The following is a 19411-nucleotide window of genomic DNA, read 5'->3' on the forward strand; positions in this document are numbered from 1 at the left end:
AAAATGTCAGTTATTACAGGTATTGGCAGTTATTACAGGTATTGGCAGTTATTACAGGTATTGGCTGTTGTACAGTGATCTTTAAGGTGTGTAACAGAGGTCATTAGTTTGTTCAATGCTTCCGCTAGGAGTCGAACCCGGGACCTCTGGCTTGCTAGTCTTACGCTCTACCGAATGATCTAATGAGAAAATCTCCCTAGCCGAGTCGGTTGGAAGCAGCTAGTATTTTACTAGGGTGACAGCGTTAATGAGATATCCTGCACGCAATCTTTTCTCTTTTGACACACAAATTCACGCACAAACGAATCAACATTGAAAAACAAAATTACGGAATTTACACTAGAAAGCAAACGTGACCAGGGTAGACAATGCCAATTGCATAACACTCGCAATTGTTTGTTTAATAATTCAAGGCAATATTGATATTTGTGATTCACTATAACTTTAACAATGTATATCTATCTGTCCTTTACTACTGACGGCAGACCAAAACAGTAATCACAAATTCAAGAATGTATAATTTCGATTGTTTGGAACCCATTTTCTCATTTTGCTCACAAACGTGTAATATAATCTGAGGCGCGCCCGGCATCAGCATAAAAGGACAAAATCGATACGAAACGAATCCCAATCTAAGACTATAGTCAGTGCAAAAGCAAAGTTTACAATTAGTTGTGACGTAACCAAAAGTATTGATTTTATATAAACTGCCTAATAAACTGTATAGTTGCTAATATTCACGGGGGTTTTAATATCGCGAATTATGCGAATGCGTTAAAATTCGTGAAATTAAAACCTTCGTGAATATTTTGCTATCGTCGCCATAACTTCTACACTTCGCACTTTCATGATATGTAGGCTACTAGGTCAAAATATTATTTTGATAGAGGTGCACTTTATTCAAAAGTCAACAGTTAATTTACAAATAAATAAATTAAAATCCGAAAACGAGATTTACAGAAATTGTGATTCGCATAATAAAACCCCCACGAAAACGTTCCGGACATAAAATCGCGAAATTTTAACCCCACGAAATTTAACAACTATACAGTGGACGATTTCAATAAAAACGATATTGACATAAGTTCCCCCAGACGCCTCCAGCTTACCCCACAACAAACAGCACCCTTCTTTTATTTTCGTTACATCAAGACAGTTGTCAACGCATAAGTTTGTTCATGTTGACTTGCTGGAATTGTGGTGCAAAACTTTTACAATAGTACGTACAGTAACATCACAATATTGAAACGAAATCAAAACGAGAAGATGAAAAGCAGGAACCGCTAACACAGACAATAAAAGGAAAGAGTAGCATACAGCCTCACAAAAAAACAAAGTTGAAATAGGAAGAGTCAGCATGCCATGCACCCAAAGGGATATTGTTAATATGGGGTTATATTCTATATTAGTTTGGCATTCTCTTTAGGGTATCAAGTATACATTATATAGCTTCCTTCAACGTATCTTTCTCATAATCAATTATTATCCTTTTGTCATCAACTGGCTCTACTAACGTTCTCATGGGAAAAAAAGCAAAGAAAAAGATACTGTTTTTTTGAGGTGTTTGGATATGTTCGTGTGTTTTTTTGTGTGAATTAGCGCGAATATATCCACTCGCGAATATGTTTAATAAATTACAGATAAATTGAATATATTTTGAAATTAAGAAATATTGTCAACGCAAAAATGTCCACACCGCGATCGGTTTATTTGATCTTAACGCAAACATTTCCACACGCGAAAATGTCTGGTACTACAGTATGTTACAGTAAATGTGCTGCCAATTATATCTAATTGGAGACAATAAGGATTACTGCGTTTCACATCCTGTTTTCCTCTTCAGCTTGCTTATATTACAGGGGGGATTTTATATAGGTCTTGATAGTAATTCGCAAATTGGAAAACCTCAAGACTGTTGTGGTTTTTTGTCGTCATATATTAATTCATAAATTTACTGTCATTGTCAAAGCGTCGTTTATCAATGTTTATACCAGAAGTTGACAAATCACTATAAGAAATGCTATATTCTTCATATTTCTATGCATTTGCGCTTATGGAATTTTTCGCGTTATGACCCTTTTAACTAATCCCGGTGCTAAATTTTTCGCGTTATTACTCTTTTACCTAATCACGGTGTAGAAGTTTTCGCATTATTACCCTTTTAATTAATCACGGTGTGGAACTTTTCGCGTTATAAACCTAAAAACTGATCACGGTGACCAGGGTTTTAGAGCTAACAAAACGGTAAGGAACCTTGTCCCACAGCGCTGTGTTCTTGTCGTTCACCGGGTACCTCAATAAGTTATACTATGATTATCTACTAGTTCATTGTTCGAATTCCTGTCAAGCCCTGTTGGAGTTTTACACTGTTGGTGATTATCATTGTTTATTTCATCTTCATTGTGGTGTTTTGTTTTTATAAAAGATATCTGCAAGCTATAGTTTTCTTTATACAAGCATTTATCAAAGCTATAGTCATGCCCGTAATACCGTTACATATACGTCAGTTGTTACACGTATTGCCAATGGTACGGGGATCGTTAATGATTTAATGAGTTAATGAGTTAACGAGATATCCTGCACATAATCTTTTATCTTTTGGCACGCACAGACGAATCAACATAGAAAAACAAAATTACGGAATTTACGCTAGAAAGCCAACGTGACCAGGGTAGACAATGCCAATTGTATAATACTCGCAATTGTTTGTTAAATAATTCAAGGCAATATTGATATTTGTGATTCACTATGACTTTAATAAATCATATCTATCTGTCCTTTTCTATTGACGGCAGACCAAAACAGTAATCACAAAATCATGAATATATAATGTCGATTGTTTGGAATCTATTTTCCCATTTTGTTCAATAGTCAGTGCAAATGCAAAGTGCACAATGTGTGAACACAATTTGCCGTGACGTAACCAAAAGTATTGATTTTGTATAAACTGCCTGATATACCGTATAGTTGCTAATATTAATGAGGGCTTTAATTCCCGAAATTCGCGAATGCGTTAAAAAAACAACTCCATATACATTTATAACATACACACTTCCGTGATATCAGTCGAGCTGTGGCTACTAGATCGGTGTGGATATGTTCGTCTGTTTTTGGCGTGAATTAGCGCGGAAATATCAACTCGCGAATATTTATAATAGATTACAGATGCATGTATATCGAATATATCTGAATTACTGAAATATGTTCAACGCAAAATTATCTACACCGCGATCAGTTTATTGGGTCTTAACGCAAAAACATTTCCACACGTGAACATTTCCGGTGCTGTAAATGTGCTGCCAATTATATCTAATCGGAGACAATAAAGATAACTGCTTTTCGTCTCCTGTTGTCTTCTTCAGCTTGCTAATATTTACAGAGGGATTTTATGTAGGTCTTGATAATAATTTGCGAATTGGAAAACCTCACGACTGTAATGCTTTCTTGCCAACATATACATATACATATTCACATTTACAGTCATTAAATCGTCGTTCATGAATAGTTATGCCAAAACGGAACAAATCAATTATAAGTAACACGATTTTCTTAATACTCCTTATGCATTTTTCATGGAAAGTTACGCTTGTAGACATTTCCGCGTTGGCAATAATTCTTAAATCCATATTTGTATTTATATATAATTCATAAAATATGTTAATAAATATTCCCGTGCTGATATGTTTTCGCGCTAATTTGCTCAACGCAAAACACACAAACATTTCCACACCGGGAAAAATTCCACTTTTACAGAACTGCTTTTTGTAATAATATTCATACCTGAACTCTACGTTTAGTAATCAAAATTAGACTTTATTCATTTTTCAACAACAATGAAACAACTTATATCAATCTCTTGATGGCTCGGATGACAGCGCACATTATATAGTAACTACGTTCCCTAACCCCCTCCAATAGGTTTCATCACCATGGTGCGCGACGTGGGCAGTGGAAAGCTTTTATATGCTAAATAATTTCAGTTTATTGATCACATATATAGATATGCATCAAATTTGCAGTGGAAAGCTTTTATATGCTAAATAATTTCAGTTTATTGATCACATATATAAATGTGCATCAAATTTCAAAAACAATTTTTTAGTAAGTTTTGACAGTTACAAGGTGGATATACAATTATGTACATGTTTTCCGACAACTGTATAGCGATTTACAAGACGTTAATTTGTGTCCCGTATCCGTAGCATTACACCTGCGCTGTCCAAACACGACATCGGTAACGAGCAGTTCGGTTGTTGTAATGGTGGATTTGATACTGTATTACTGACAAAGTGTGAGGAAACCAGAGTACCATGAAAAAAACCCACCACGTGATCGGACAGATGACCCCATACATTTTCACGTCCGATCGGGAAACCGAACCCCAGTCGCCTTAGTGAAGTGTGCCATCCATTCTACGCCTAGATTCATCGACCTGTATATTAATAAGACAGCATTTTACAAAATGTCTTCTCGATTTCATATCGTATGAATACATAAGTCAATCTTCAAAATATCATCGACATAATTAACACCATATCACAAAAGATAAGTAAAGTCGGCTTGTTGTTCATGTGTTGATTTAATCTCAACGTATGCTAGTTTGGATGACCGCATGACGCGGTGTATAACGGACTCTCCTCAACCAAAATGACCGGGGTTCGATTTCCCGATCGAACGTGAAAATGCATTGAGCTGTCCGCCCGACAAACGTGCGTTCGATCCGGGTACTCCAATTTACTTAATTATTAAGACCCTCTGTGCGCTTCAATCTGGACCAACAAGAATGATAAATATAAATTGGGCGATCAAGTGGAAGACGCTTACCCCTCCGGAACACCTGGCCTTTTTTTCCATGTACTAGTTCTATCGAATTTTAGTTCGATTTTTTTTGTTTTTTTATTCTTCACTACTCTAATAAAAAAAATTGTGGTATAACTTGTATCATTGCTGTTGTCAAATACATACATTTCATTTATAAATAATTCTAATCCACGAAAAAGAACATAAAGGCAGCATTAAAAAAAAAGGAGAAAAAAGACACAAACTATTAACAGCAATAAGGGCAGTAGATCCATTTTGTTCTCTGTCCTTTCTATGAGGCACATACGTTATATTTGCACATCCTATAAGAAAAATATTTTCTAAGAGCGAATTACCCTACAGTGCTAAATATATAAAACTTTGGATCTTAACTGCTAATCCCAAAGATTTCACACATACCTTAATACTCACAAAAATTGATATACTTATTTAGCTAACAATTTTAACTGATCATTGCAACTTGTTAAATTGTAAACAAAGCATGTTTCTTTCACATAATCCATTTTAGCAGAAACAGCAACAAATAACAAATAACAACAACAACAACATTAACAAACAACAAATAACAGCAGCAACAACAAACAACAACAACAACAAATAATGACAACAACAACAACAACCAACATAAACGACTCCATTAACTTTAAATAATGCTATAATGTAAGAAAATGAATCGTATTTCGATGAGTAAACAAGTTTGGATACGATATTATGAGTAAATGGGTCAACCTTTGCGGCCACATGCTGTACAGATGGTAACCACAGAACACCATACAACCTTATTAATGTATATACTAGTGATGGAGAAGATATTAGGTGTATTTGTCAAAATTGCATATAATTTATCCACCTACCGGAAACCGTTATATGCAGGTCCGTCACTGCTTCCGGATACGTCACTGTACGTCTGTCGTCAAATCCTCCAGACGATATTAACGTTACAAAGGAGATGTCTGTTATGTTCATGTCTTCATTATTCCATAACACGGAGGCAAATCTTTCCCAAAGTCTGGTAGAGGCAAAAGCCACAGAAACGTTGCTGGATTCGTTACCTGATAGTATAGTACCTAGACAGACGTCTGTTTCCAACTCGATGCTAACAGGCAGTAAAGCATTTCCTGATTTCGTCTTACGATCAACATCAGTATCATTACATGTAGATACTAAATGAATAGCCATTGGTCCGGTCTGCTCTTGTACAATTTGTATATCTGTTACTTTTTCTTCGGTAGAGGGTTGCTGTATTTGTCTTTGGCGAACATTAAACCAAAATTGGTATTGGACATCCAAAATTGTTTTTCCAACAAGCCGTTCAAATTTGTTAAGTGAGGTATTGTATGATTTTGCTTCTTCCACGTAAACAGATGTTGGTATCTGTAGTACATTCTCCATGTCCGCTCCAATGGAGAAAAAATGTAAAGACAGTGTAAAATAGGTGACGTAATACCATTGAAATATCTTCAATATAGCCATGGAGTTATCTGAAATGTAAGTGAAAGTTATACTGAAAATCATTTGTATCTTGCAAAATTTGTTTCGAATAAAATCACACGATATTTGATTTCCAATGAATTCGCGAGATATTTATTTTCAAATTTAATTAAGATGATTATCAAAATGGTCATCTGAAGATAAATAAATGAATGAATGAATAAATAAATAAATAATTAAATATAGAGAAAATAGAATAAATGAATAATTAGAATAAATGAATAAATAAATAGAATAAATGATCAATTATCAGATATTTTAGAAGAATATGCATTGAAAATGTGTATCAACTACGCGTCAAGCTAACCAGTCTTTGATTTTTCAGCTTAATGGATTGCACATTGTTCTATTTCATAGAACGGTGCTTGTACAAAAGACTGAAATTAACAAACAAATCATAAGGTCCATTATATCTAAACAGTCACAATAAATCAACAATATCTGTATCCTATAAAAATATTAGCTTTTAGAATTCCAAAATGTACCATTATCTGTCTGATCACTCCTATGCTTTCACATAACATGATTAATAAATGTGTACGTTACATTGTCAGCATGCATATAAAACGACACAATAGGGACTATATATATATAAGACTTTTGCATGCCACGTTACGGCTTCAGTTTTTTTCAACAATGAATCCAATTTACAATGAGAAATAAATATAAATGTAACATAAAAGGAGGTTAGCCTGTATAGTACACATATGTAATCAATGGGTGAATGAACTATTATTGCATCAACTCACTTGAAATAGCTAGGTCAATTTTGTGGAAGAATTGTTAGCTTAACGAGAATCTTTTTTTTTTTTCAAAATTCCCAAAAAAATATGAATTTTTTAATGAACTTTTCCTTCCTATTTTTGTCCTTTTTCTCATCAAATTATCATTAATTATCCTGGAACATGCAACGCAAGATTGAAACATAGTTTTAAATTAATACATGTTTTTTTTATATATATATATATCCCGGGGGCCTTTGTACTTAGAAACCTGGGATATGTATACTTTCTTTTTCTGTGATGATTATCACTGGGTGTTTTTTTATTAATATATGTGATTGTCTCCCTTTGCTTGTAATATAATATGTTATTGTTATTTTACATATGTTTGTCGTAATAATAGCTCTCAAGAGCTAATGTTCGTTGTTTACCTGTATGCGACGTTAAATAAAGTTTCTTGTATCTTGCATCTTGTATGTCGTGCACAATATTTGAATTCAGTTGTAAAGGGTTGCAATATGGACATCATTTTAACTTACAAAGCTAACTAAACATCGGTTTCCTAATGTTTTGATCTTTATCAGATCAGTGTCATGAAATGTCAAACTTTAAGAAATCATGATTTTTTTCAAAGTGATAAATTTTCAAGTCAGGTAATACTTAATAGGAATTAAAGAGAGTTACTGCTGAAATGTATTAAATTATTTCTTTAAAAAGTTAACTAATAAATAAAAAAAAGCAAGGCATTTAAAAACAAGAGGCCCATGGGCCTTAACGGTCACCTGATATATTTATACAGAGAGTTGATTTTGTTTTTAACAAGAACAGAAATATTATTCAAAGTGACAAAAAACAATAAAACCACCTTATTCAATATCTAGCATACAGATTTAAGACTAAAAAGTATTTGAAACCAGCAACTCTGATTCTAAACAAGGAAAATGAAGAACTTTAGCACACTGACTCCTTTGGGCGCCACCCTACAGCCCTTGGGGGTAGGGCTGGCTCAAAATTTTCAAAGTATCAAACTGTCAACTCAGGGTTATAATTCCAATCAAGTTATTAACATGTAATATTCAAAGCATCATTTGCCATTATAAACCATAATAAATGTTGCCAGCCCCCCTCCTTCCCCAGGGGGTACCTTAAGACCCTTCCATCTATGAAGAGTGTTTGATTCTACAATATCTGGGTCTTGAGAAGAAGATTTTTGATATTTCAGTCAATTCAACAATTTTTGGCCCCACCCATCAGCCCCGGGGGGGTCAGTCAGGGTCCATATGTGCATACCATCAAACTGCTACCCAATATTTATAATGCTAACCCAAATTGAATTACTTCCAATGGAAATTAAACAAATATTAGTCCAAAATGTGATTTCCCTATATAAACTATAGTAAAGTTTACTCCGTCCACAGGGGGAAACTTGAGACCCAAGGGTCATAAAATTCACAATGTTGGTAAAGCACCTTAAGACCCTTCCATCTATGAAGAGTATTTGATTCTACCATATCCGGGTCTTGAGAAGACGATTTGTTTTTACATTTTTGGCCAATTTGACCCTTTTTGGCCCTGCCCCTCAGGCCCCTGGGGGCTGGGGACCAAATCGGCCACTATCTATGTTGAGCTTTGGACATGAAAGGTTTCTGCAAAATTTCATTGAAATTGGTTCAGGGGTTTTGGAGAAGAAGTCGAAAATGAAAATTGTTTACGGACGCACGACGGACGATGGACGACGGAAGACGCTGGACAAAAGGCGATCGCAATAGGTCACTTGAGACTTTGTCTCAGGTGACCTAAAAAAGCTTATAAAAGCAGATAATTACATGTTATGATATACATATTGATTAACATGTTGTAAATAGATGATACAGGGCGTTATCTTATATTACTGCATTTGTGAGAACCAACCATCACATATCTATTAACAAAACTAACACTATAAGTCAAACAAGACTTTTATGTATTGTACAATACTGTAAAATATGTATCGTACTACTTATACATGCATTTTAAGTATTATAGATGTACCAATATTTAAACGATATATGTAAACTACGATGAAGCACACAATCTGAGTACGTTTCATAAACATTTAATTCTGGCGGTGATTTATTTTCGAAACATAACAGTCAATTTACCATCCAAAAAAAAGATGCCAAAAGACATTAGCCGAAAAGAAAATAAGCTGAAATGGGAAATAAACGACGAAAACAAATTGTTTTGACACCTCTTCCTCACTTTTTCTTGGTGAAAAGCAAGTACGCTATCCACTGCACCACCCGACCACCCAAATAAAGTAAGGCTATTAGAATCCAACATTTGATTATACACTTTGTGTATACAAATAAATCTGTCCTTTATTAAATAAACTAAAGATGACCGAACCCCACGTGTGTTGTTGATACAGTATGGCAAAAACGCATCACAAAGCATCACACAATTGGTTTGTCCTTCCAGGATTCATCGTTGCACTAGGAGCAGAAATGATGGAATTCCAAATTGGTCAAAATGATTCTTAAATTATAAGAGGGGTGCGTAAAAACCCTTAATTATGTATGTATGAATTTCAAAAGTAAGAGGAATACCATCCCCGATATCCAGGGGTTCAAGTTCAAGTTCTTTATTAGCTTTAAGTCTTGCGACCTATCAATGAAACATATAATTAACAGGATATTTACATATGTACAAAAAGCCACATTGGTCACAGGAGAATGAACAATACACATAAACAAACTGTCATATATCTGATTGGCGCTTATTTGCCGCTATCAGATACTTTCCAAGATTACATAATTATTTTAATATTCTGTGTATTAAGTAATTGAACAAGCTTATATACATTAGGGTTATATCTATAGTAATATTTTAAATACTTCTGTCTTAATTCTGTATATCTTGTGCAAACTAAAACAAAATCAAACTCGTCTTCTTTGTCGTTAAGCTTACACTTTGTACATAATCTATTAGTTCTAACAGTGCCAACATAACGTCCAGATTCAATGTTTAATTTGTGAGCTGACAGCCTAAGTCGAGTACCTGAAAGAGATGCATCTATGAAAACACGCATACGTTCTGACAGCCCACATCGAGCAATTTCTTTCATATAACCGATATTAACTGACTTTGTTAGATACGATTGTAGTATAATTGTAATGTTTAATTCTCTGTAAAGAATACCTACGCTCACTTTCGCTCGCTACACCCCTGGAATATGTCAACAAAATTGAGGCACGTGTCTAGCTATTCGATTGTTCTCGGGTTAAAATAAACTGACCAACCGCTAGGCTAATACATGTCCTTTCAAGATCGCAAAGGAGCGACACCTGACTTCAAAGCCAGTAAGTTTTACCATTACGCGACCGCGAGATTCTTTTGAATTACATCAAAGGCTCGTCCACAATGTGTAGCACACCAAGTCTTCAACTTTGCCATGACATATTCCAGGGATGCAGAGAGCGAAAGTGAGCGTAACCCCTGGATATCGAGGATGGAGGAATACTGGGTAATTTTAAAATAAACTAATATACTTACGTTTCAACTGCATGGTCAGTATGACAATATTCACGTCACGTGGAGACTCCTACAGAAGTGTCATCTTGGAAACATGTATTAATACTCATCGAAAACAACTAGTGACTATATTCCACCAGTACCTGCCAGTATAGATATATCACAAACCACCCTCGTGTACAGATGTACTCCAATAGGCTACCATACACAAATGCCCCACACTGCCTTTGTGTCTCGAAAAGTAAAATATCATATAAATCGATAATAAAACATTGTAACAGCCCACGTGCGCTTTACGGCCATCACGACACGGATCATTTAATTTTTTGTAACAAACTACACTAGGGTAAACGATAATATCATGGGCGGATTGGTCGAGTGGTTAACACTCCGGTCTTGCACCAGGGGCCGGGGTTCGATGCCCAAAGTCGTCGTACGCATGAATATTCAGAGAAAGTGTTTTTCTCCTGCCCAAACAACTCCAACAACCCAGGTAGAGTATAAAATGGTCTAGGGCGGATGTTGCAGCATCTGTGCTGTAGCATTCAAGTGAGGTGGCACTATAAATGATACCGTTGGAAGCACGATCCAACTACAAACAGAACACATTACATCTCCTGCACACACTCAGGCATACACACACAGGGAGATATTAGCCAGGTGGCATAGGACTAGCAGTTAGCGCCTGATAAGGCAGCTCCTGCATTGATTTATGTATATGCTAATTGTATCATTGTATAAATTGTATATCTATGTACTGTAAAGCGCTTTAGAGTGGCTTATTCTAGCTAGGTAGGGCGCTTTATATCAAATGTTGTGTATTATTATTTATTATCATTATCCTCTTCAAGTTCTTAAAATCCCCGTCACACTTATTCAGAATCAACAGGAATTAGGAAGTACCAGCCGGAAAGAAAAATAATAAAATTCGTGCCACATTCGGGAGGGAAATTCAACTTGGCCCTTGAATACAGCTCAAATGTAGAGGGAACATAGTAGGAATAGTTAGAATGCTGTTAGAATCCAGTCGAAATATTTAGGACGAACTTAAACTGCCTGACGAATACGGTTGGATTATTGCCCGGATACCACCCAAAGTCTGTCTGGTCGGAAGGTACCTCGAATGATATACGAATGTTTGCAGAAGATTACCGTTTGGGTTCTCCTTCGAATGAAATCAAAATGTTCCGAATGTAGTCAGAATGCCGTAAGACTATTTAGATTGCAGTCAGAATGCCGTAAGACTATTTAGAATGTAGTCAGAATGCAGTAAGACTATTTAGAATGTAGTCAGAATGCCGTAAGACTATTTAGATTGCAGTCAGCATGCCGTAAGACTATTTAGAATGTAGTCAGAATCCCGTAAGACTATTTAGAATGAAGTCAGATTGCCGTAAGACGATTAAGAATGTAGTCAGAATGCCGTAAGACTATTTAGATTGCAGTCAGAATGCCGTAAGACTATTTAGAATGTAGCCAGAATGCCGTAAGACTATTAAGAATGTAGTCAGAATACCGTAAGACTATTTAGAATTTAGTCAGAATGCCGTAAGACTATTTAGAATGCTGTCAGAATGCCGTAAGACTATTTAGAATGTAGTTAGAATGCCGTAAGACTATTAAGAATGTAGTCAGAATGCCGTAAGACTATTTAGAACGAAGTCAGATTGCCGTAAGACTATTTAGAATGTAGTCAGAATACCGTAAGACTATTTAGAATGAAGTCAGATTGCCATAAGACTATTTAGAATGTAGTCAGAATACCGTAAGACTATTTAGTATGAAGTCAGATTGCCGAAAGACTATTAAGAATGTAGTCAGAATGCCGTAAGACTATTAAGAATGTAGTCAGAATGCCGTAAGACTATTTAGAATGAAGTCAGATTGCCGTAAGACGATTAAGAATGTAGTCAGAATGCCGTAAGACTATTTAGAATGAAGTCAGATTGCCGTAAGACTATTTAGAATGTAGTCAGAATACCGTAAGACTATTTAGAATGAAGTCAGATTGCCGAAAGACTATTAAGAATGTAGTCAGAATGCCGTAAGACTATTTAGAATGTAGTCAGAATGCCGTAAGACTATTAAGAATGTAGTCAGAATGCCGTAAGACTATTAAGAATGTAGTCAGAATGACGTAAGACTATTAAGAATGTAGTAAGAATGCCGTAAGACTATTTAGAATGAAGTCAGATTGCCGTAAGACTATTTAGAATGTAGTCAGAATGCCGTAAGACTATTTAGAATGTAGTCAGAATGCCGTAAGGCTATTTAGAATGTAGTCAGAATGCCGTAAGACTATTTAGAATGTAGTCAGAATGCCGTAAGACTATTAAGTATGTAGTCAGAATGCGTAAGGCTATTTAGAATGTAGTCAGAATGCCGTAAGACTATTTAGAATGTAGTCAGAATGCCGTAAGACTATTTACAATGAAGTCAGATTGCCGTAAGATTATTAAGAATGTAGTCAGAATGCCGTAAGACTATTTAGAATGAAGTCAGATTGACGTAAGACTATTAAGAATGTAGTCAGAATGCCGTAAGACTATTAAGTATGTAGTCAGAATGCGTAAGGCTATTTAGAATGTAGTCGGAATGCCGTAAGACTATTTAGAATGAAGTCAGATTGCCGTAAGACTATTTAGAATGTAGTCAGAATGCCGTAAGACTATTAAGTATGTAGTCAGAATGCGTAAGGCTATTTAGAATGTAGTCAGAATGCCGTAAGACTATTAAGAATGTAGTAAGAATGCCGTAAGACTATTAAGAATGTAGTCAGAATGCGTAAGGCTATTTCGAATGTAGTCAGAATGCCGTAAGACTATTTAGAATGCTGTCAGAATGCCGTAAGACTATTTGGAATGTAATCAGAATGCCGAAAGACTATTTAGAATGTAGTCGGAATGCCGTAAGACTATTTAGAATGAAGTCAGATTGCCGTAAGACTATTAAGAATGTAGTCAGAATGCAGTTAGAATACACTTCGAATGCTGTTCGATATTTCTCCACTACGAATGTACCTCAAAAGTTTTGAGCATGAGCAAAATATTAGGACTGGCCTAAAGAATGGAACAGATTATTTGGAATGCACTCAGAATGCAGGCAGATATTTTAGAATACACCTCGAGTATCCAGTAATCTATCACAAAATTTCAGTCTAACGACATTCCGGCTCCTTCTGTCTTTAGTGTGACTAGGGCTTAAGCTTTGACACCTTACAGATATCTTGAAAAGAGAGATAAGATCCTGTTTGAAATATAAAACGAATATCATCCCCGTGACTCTTTTAAATCATCACCCTTCCCAGAAAAATCAAATTGATACGGTTACAGCTCAGGAAACAAGCCAATTGGAATCTTCAATATCTGTGTAGCATTAAAAGATTGCCGGCTGTAATTCAGCGATAGCAAAACGATTACTTGTATTGCGCAGTTTATTGCAAGGGATTGGCGTCCAAGATGGTAAAAATAATTTGAAACTATGTCGTGGACTTGGATTCTTATAGCAAGCGTTTGTCTTTAAAATATCGTAGCTACTGAATGAAGACTGAGCTTGAGACATATATGAGGAATGTTTTTCTTTTTCGTGGAGGTGTAATTTTCGGAATATATTCAGAAAAAAAGGAACAGCATGTAGCACTCAGTTTTCAAAAAAGAACACAATTTAGCACTTACATGGTAGGTAACATAACAAATAAATACGTTCATAGTTATGCCGGAAAAAAAAAACATTTTTCAATGCATTAAGTAGTTTTGACAGTGATACGGGGATCCGTTATGAACTATTTCGAAGACCTATAGCAGCACACATTGGATTAGTTAAACATGTATATGCTTCTCAATGATACGTTATATTGAAATAGTGTTCATAACGCCATCAACATAAAAATGTGATAGATTAATCCCTATTCTTATGCTTTGAATAATTGTTATGCAAAAGGTTGAAATACATTCTGAACATGATATGATCGAAAACCATATTTCAAAAACCCTGAAGAAAAGACGTTTTTCATATCAAAGACATAAACAGTACACAGTTTACTGTTTATAAAACACTTAACAAAAACTATTGAAAACAAAATAAAAAGCACAATAGGGTTTCAATTGTTCTTACTTTTGTCGTCAAGTGGATGCCACGGGTAAGCAGATTTCCAAAACCGATAAATTTAAAGATCCCTGTCCCATATTGTTATAGTTTTTCGTAAATATAGTAACCTCCCCTTAATATCGATTTGAACGTTACTTCGGCCAGGAAGCTCAATCGGTTAGGGCGATAGTATAATAATCTTAAGTGGCCCAGGGTTCGAAATCCGGTGTCAGAACATTTTCCCCTGGTTATTTTATTTTTATTTTATATAGATATTGTTTTTTTTGTAAAAGTCCTTCAATGTATGTTTTTTTCAGAAATGATATATAAAAGCTATAATCATGCTGGAATACCAGTTTCTAATGTATAGTTAGAATAAATGTCAGCCTATGTATACCATTCTACGCTGTTCTATCTTGCGAGCCTACGCCGTGAATATAAATACACGCACTGTTGATATAAGCGCATACACCGTGAATATAAATGCACCAAGCGTGAATATAAGCACACACACCGTGAATATAAATGCACCCTCTGTGAAATATAAGCACGTATGGAAAACCATATTTCAAAAACCCTGAAGAAAAGACGTTTTTCATATCAAAGACATAAACAGTACACAGTTTACTGTTTATAAAACACTTAACAAAAACTATTGAAAACAAAATAAAAAGCACAATAGGGTTTCAATTGTTCTTACTTTTGTCGTCAAGTGGATGCCACGGGTAAGCAGATTTCCAAAACCGATAAATTTAAAGATCCCTGTCCCATATTGTTATGGTTTTTCGTAAATATAGTAACCTCCCCTTAATATCGATTTGAACGTTACCCTAGCAGGCACTTCCTTCGGCCAGGAAGCTCAATCGGTTAGGGCGATAGTATAATAATCTTAAGTGGCCCAGGGTTCGAAATCCGGTGTCAGAACATTTTCCCCTGGTTATTTTATTTTTATTTCATATAGATATTGTTTTTTTCGTAAAAGTCCTTCAATGTATGTTTTTTTCAGAAATGATATATAAAAGCTATAATCATGCTGGAATACCAGTTTCTAATGTATAGTTAGAATAAATGTCAGCCTATGTATACCATTCTACGCTGTTCTATCTTGCGAGCATACGCCGTGAATATAAATACACGCACTGTTGATATAAGCGCATACAGAAAACCAAAAAAAGATCCGGTAGAAATCTGACCCGGATTCCGGGTCATTTTTCAACGATTGTGGATCAGTTCTACGTGAAATTCGGACCCCGGATAGGTTTTCAACGCGGGTCACTTTTTCATGTTACATCGGCATGCATCATATATAACTGTATTATATAGTATATGCGATATCACCTTTTAGACCGTTATGTTGTCACTAAGCACAGCCTGTCCTCATGGGACCGGCTGACTTGTGGTGGCTTGTTCCATTTGAATGAGTAATCAGCAAAATATTTATGATATGAAATATGATATTTTTCATTTTGCAAAGACACAAAGTCCGTAAATAGCAGCTGACTTTTTACAGTAGGAGTTTATTCCTCAGGGCATTGTAATATGCCCCTGCATTATATTTGTTTATTTTGTTTACAATCATCGGATAGGATTCCTTTGTCATATGGTGGAATTCGATGTTTTAAATCTTTGATTGATTACCTGTCAAATTAACTATTTATGTCACCGACAGACGCGTGGGATCAATAAAACTGGTAATTGTTATCCAAGGTAGCGTGAATTATTTCCAGATCACTGTAAATGTATAGCCGGGGAGTGTTAAACAATTGTTTATGCGTTGTAATAAATATCAAAAAGAATCAACAATGCTAGAATGTATGATTACGGTTAAAAGGTCTGAAACTCAATCACCACCAAGTGTGCATATTATTTCATTGAATATAAAAAATAACTATTATTCAAAATTTTATTTCTGTAATAAAACCTGAACAAATTAATCAGCCGTGGTAGATGAAATATCACATCAGTATAACTAATACATAGGTTTATCAATATTTTATCACATACCTGTTGAATCTTGTTATAGTAATACAAGCAATTTTCAGACCATGAAATACACCGTTCTGTATTGCACATGTGCAATACGGAATGTTGTATTTACCTACTAGCCGGAACTACATTTTATGCGAATCCCCTTGTCATGGCGAACTGAAAAGTGCCCGGTATTTGCAAAAAATATAAAAGTTTATAAAAATTTTGTTTCGATCTCTACCTAATACGGAAGGTATGTGATAAAAGCAAGACCACACACTTGTGTTTTTCTTACGAATCAGAAAGCACTCATTTATTGCGCGGACGTATATATTTACTCGTTGCGCACCGCGCACTCGTAAATATATTCGTCTGCGCAATAAAAACACAAGTTTTAGTTTAAACATATTTTATTGACAACATATTGACAAAGGGTTTAGTCGGTAAGTTTTTCCAACTTATCAATTGACTTCTCCCGTAATACAGACAAATATAATAATACTCAATTGTCACATGATGGTAAGAAAATAAATATGTTATTAATGAATTGGATTCATTATAGAGAGAGAGAGAGAGAGAGAGAGAGAGAGAGAGAGAGAGAGTTTGGGGTACGGTAAAAACACAAGTGTGTGGTCTTGCATATTTCTTTCATTTCTTTTTTCATTTTTAGTGTGATGTAAAGCAATATACAATTTCATCAAATCCAGCAACAAGTTTTAAGTAAAATATAATAATTATAACATATAGTATGTATGTCTTGTTAAATGCTATCATGTAAATATCAACATGTACTGTATGAGAGGAAAAGGCGTTGATACGTTGATATAACTTGTGCCTTATCCTTCGCTCAAATTTGGGGCAATAAATATGTTTAAATAACAAATAATAAAAAAAAATTAAAAAAATACACAATTGTTGAAAGTCGATTTGGAAACAAGTTTTAAAACTATGTAGATCCATCTCCAATGCAAGAAATACATATGAGATTTGAGGACCACATGTTTTATGACTATTATATTTGAAAAGGAAATATGCAGCAATGCGTTAATATATTCCGTCTTTTCGTATTGCAGAGTTATCTGCTCTTGTGAACAAGGGATTATGCACAATATATTTCAACTTATCATCGCCTTTTCCGTCATTCATTTCACTCCATCTGTGGCAATACAATAAGAAATCTCTCTATGCAATTTTAGAATAACACTAGGGAAGTCATTTTCAAATTGAAAAATATGTTTTTGTATTTCCTTTCAGATGTTATTCAATACCATAAGTAGTCCCCGACATATCAAATTACATATTCCGTCTTTGCGTATTGCAGAGTTATCTTCTCTTGGGAGCAGGTATTGATTGTTTCGTCACTTGTTTGTGAGAGTAACGACATCAATTTTTGAGAAAACGACATAATTTTCTCACACAAACCAATGACGTAACAATCAATACCTGCTCCCAAGAGAAGATAACTCTGCAATACGCAAAGACGGAATAGAACTCCCTTGATCTCTCCTCTTTCCTGGAATTTATAGAAGATATACAAAATAACGTACACAATATTATTTGGAACGAAATAGAAAAACATATCATATACAAAATCTACATGAACAATTGAACAGACAGAGTCATGTTTTTTAATAACTTTTCCCGAGGTAATATTAAATACAGAGTGTTTTTGTAGTGGATATTCGTCCGCTAATCAAAAGGACAGATAAATAACATCACGTGTCACATAGAGATAACGATTATCCGTGGTAATAGGCCTTTGCAACCAGCCAATATCTTTCTCAACTACTTGTGGAGCATATAGTCGATGCTGCCATTTCGGCGCTCACAGTTAGCACTCTACTATTCTAGCACTTACATTTACAGCTGAGTAGACTGGAACAAGCGGAGTAAAGTATATAGCTCCGAGATACAACACAGTGCCGTGCCATGACTCGAACCCGCAACCCTTCGGTCACGAGCCCGGCGTCCTACCACTAGACTACCGTGCCTCAATTAAATAAAGTTTTATACCGCAAATGCGCTAATATTATAACATTCAATACGCTAAAATTTGTATCCGCTAAAATAAATACACTTACAGTAACCCGATGCGTTTCTGATGTTACGTAGGTGCTATAGACGAATTCAATCATGCAGCCCTTCCAACCGCCCATATATATATATATATATACTACAGAGAGCGATTATATTAAAACCATATTAAATTTATACAACTGTAACATGATTATTTTCGTTTTATGACCAGGAAATACTGCAATAAATGCTTTTTTTGTTGCACTAAACGAACCAGAATATCACGCCTTGACATTTAATCTCCCCAAAGAGCTGAATCAATCGTCTAAGTGTGTTGGTCTTGATGGGTCAATGTTGTAAATAAGAGAAAATATAATTATAACAACGAATCTGATGCGACTGCCTCTAAAAAAATCCCGGATGTCAAAGTCTCTAAAGTAACGACACATCCTACGTCTAATTGTTGATCTGCGTAGTTGGTTTTTTAGCTAAGGCGTGAGCCGCCAGCTATTGGTATTACTTTAGTTAATGAGCTCAAGATATTCATAAATGTCGATTTCACACAGACGGCCTCTAGCGGTACCCACTGGTACTAAATTGAATCATATACCGGACCTACTGTCTTTATTATGTGTAACTTTGGACTCAAATGCACTTGAATGGCTTGTAAATATCATTCCTTTCCTTTGTAGAACATATGATCTTATCACAACCTCGTATTCTTATTGAAAATGCACCCTGTTTATCTCAATCGGGAACTGCTACTTGACTGTAGGTCATGCATGCTACACGCA

General features: G+C 35.2%; 1 protein-coding gene across 1 annotated transcript in view; it reads right to left on the reverse strand.

The window, feature by feature from the left end:
* Positions 1-10719, reverse strand: part of LOC110462591 (putative neurotrophin receptor LTRK 1) — a 39996-nt gene extending 29277 nt beyond the window's left edge. Inside the window, exons 1-2 of the mRNA XM_021516602.1 lie at positions 10569-10719; positions 5676-6302 (exon numbers count right to left, since the gene is read on the reverse strand). Coding sequence (XP_021372277.1) covers positions 5676-6302; positions 10569-10581 — 640 coding nt within the window. The 5' untranslated portion in view covers positions 10582-10719. The remainder of the gene's footprint in view (positions 1-5675; positions 6303-10568) is intronic.
* Between the last annotated feature and the right edge of the window lie 8692 nt (positions 10720-19411).

This window comes from Mizuhopecten yessoensis, unplaced genomic scaffold, assembly GCF_002113885.1.
Source record: "Mizuhopecten yessoensis strain PY_sf001 unplaced genomic scaffold, ASM211388v2 scaffold10811, whole genome shotgun sequence".
NCBI lineage: Eukaryota > Metazoa > Mollusca > Bivalvia > Pectinida > Pectinidae > Mizuhopecten > Mizuhopecten yessoensis.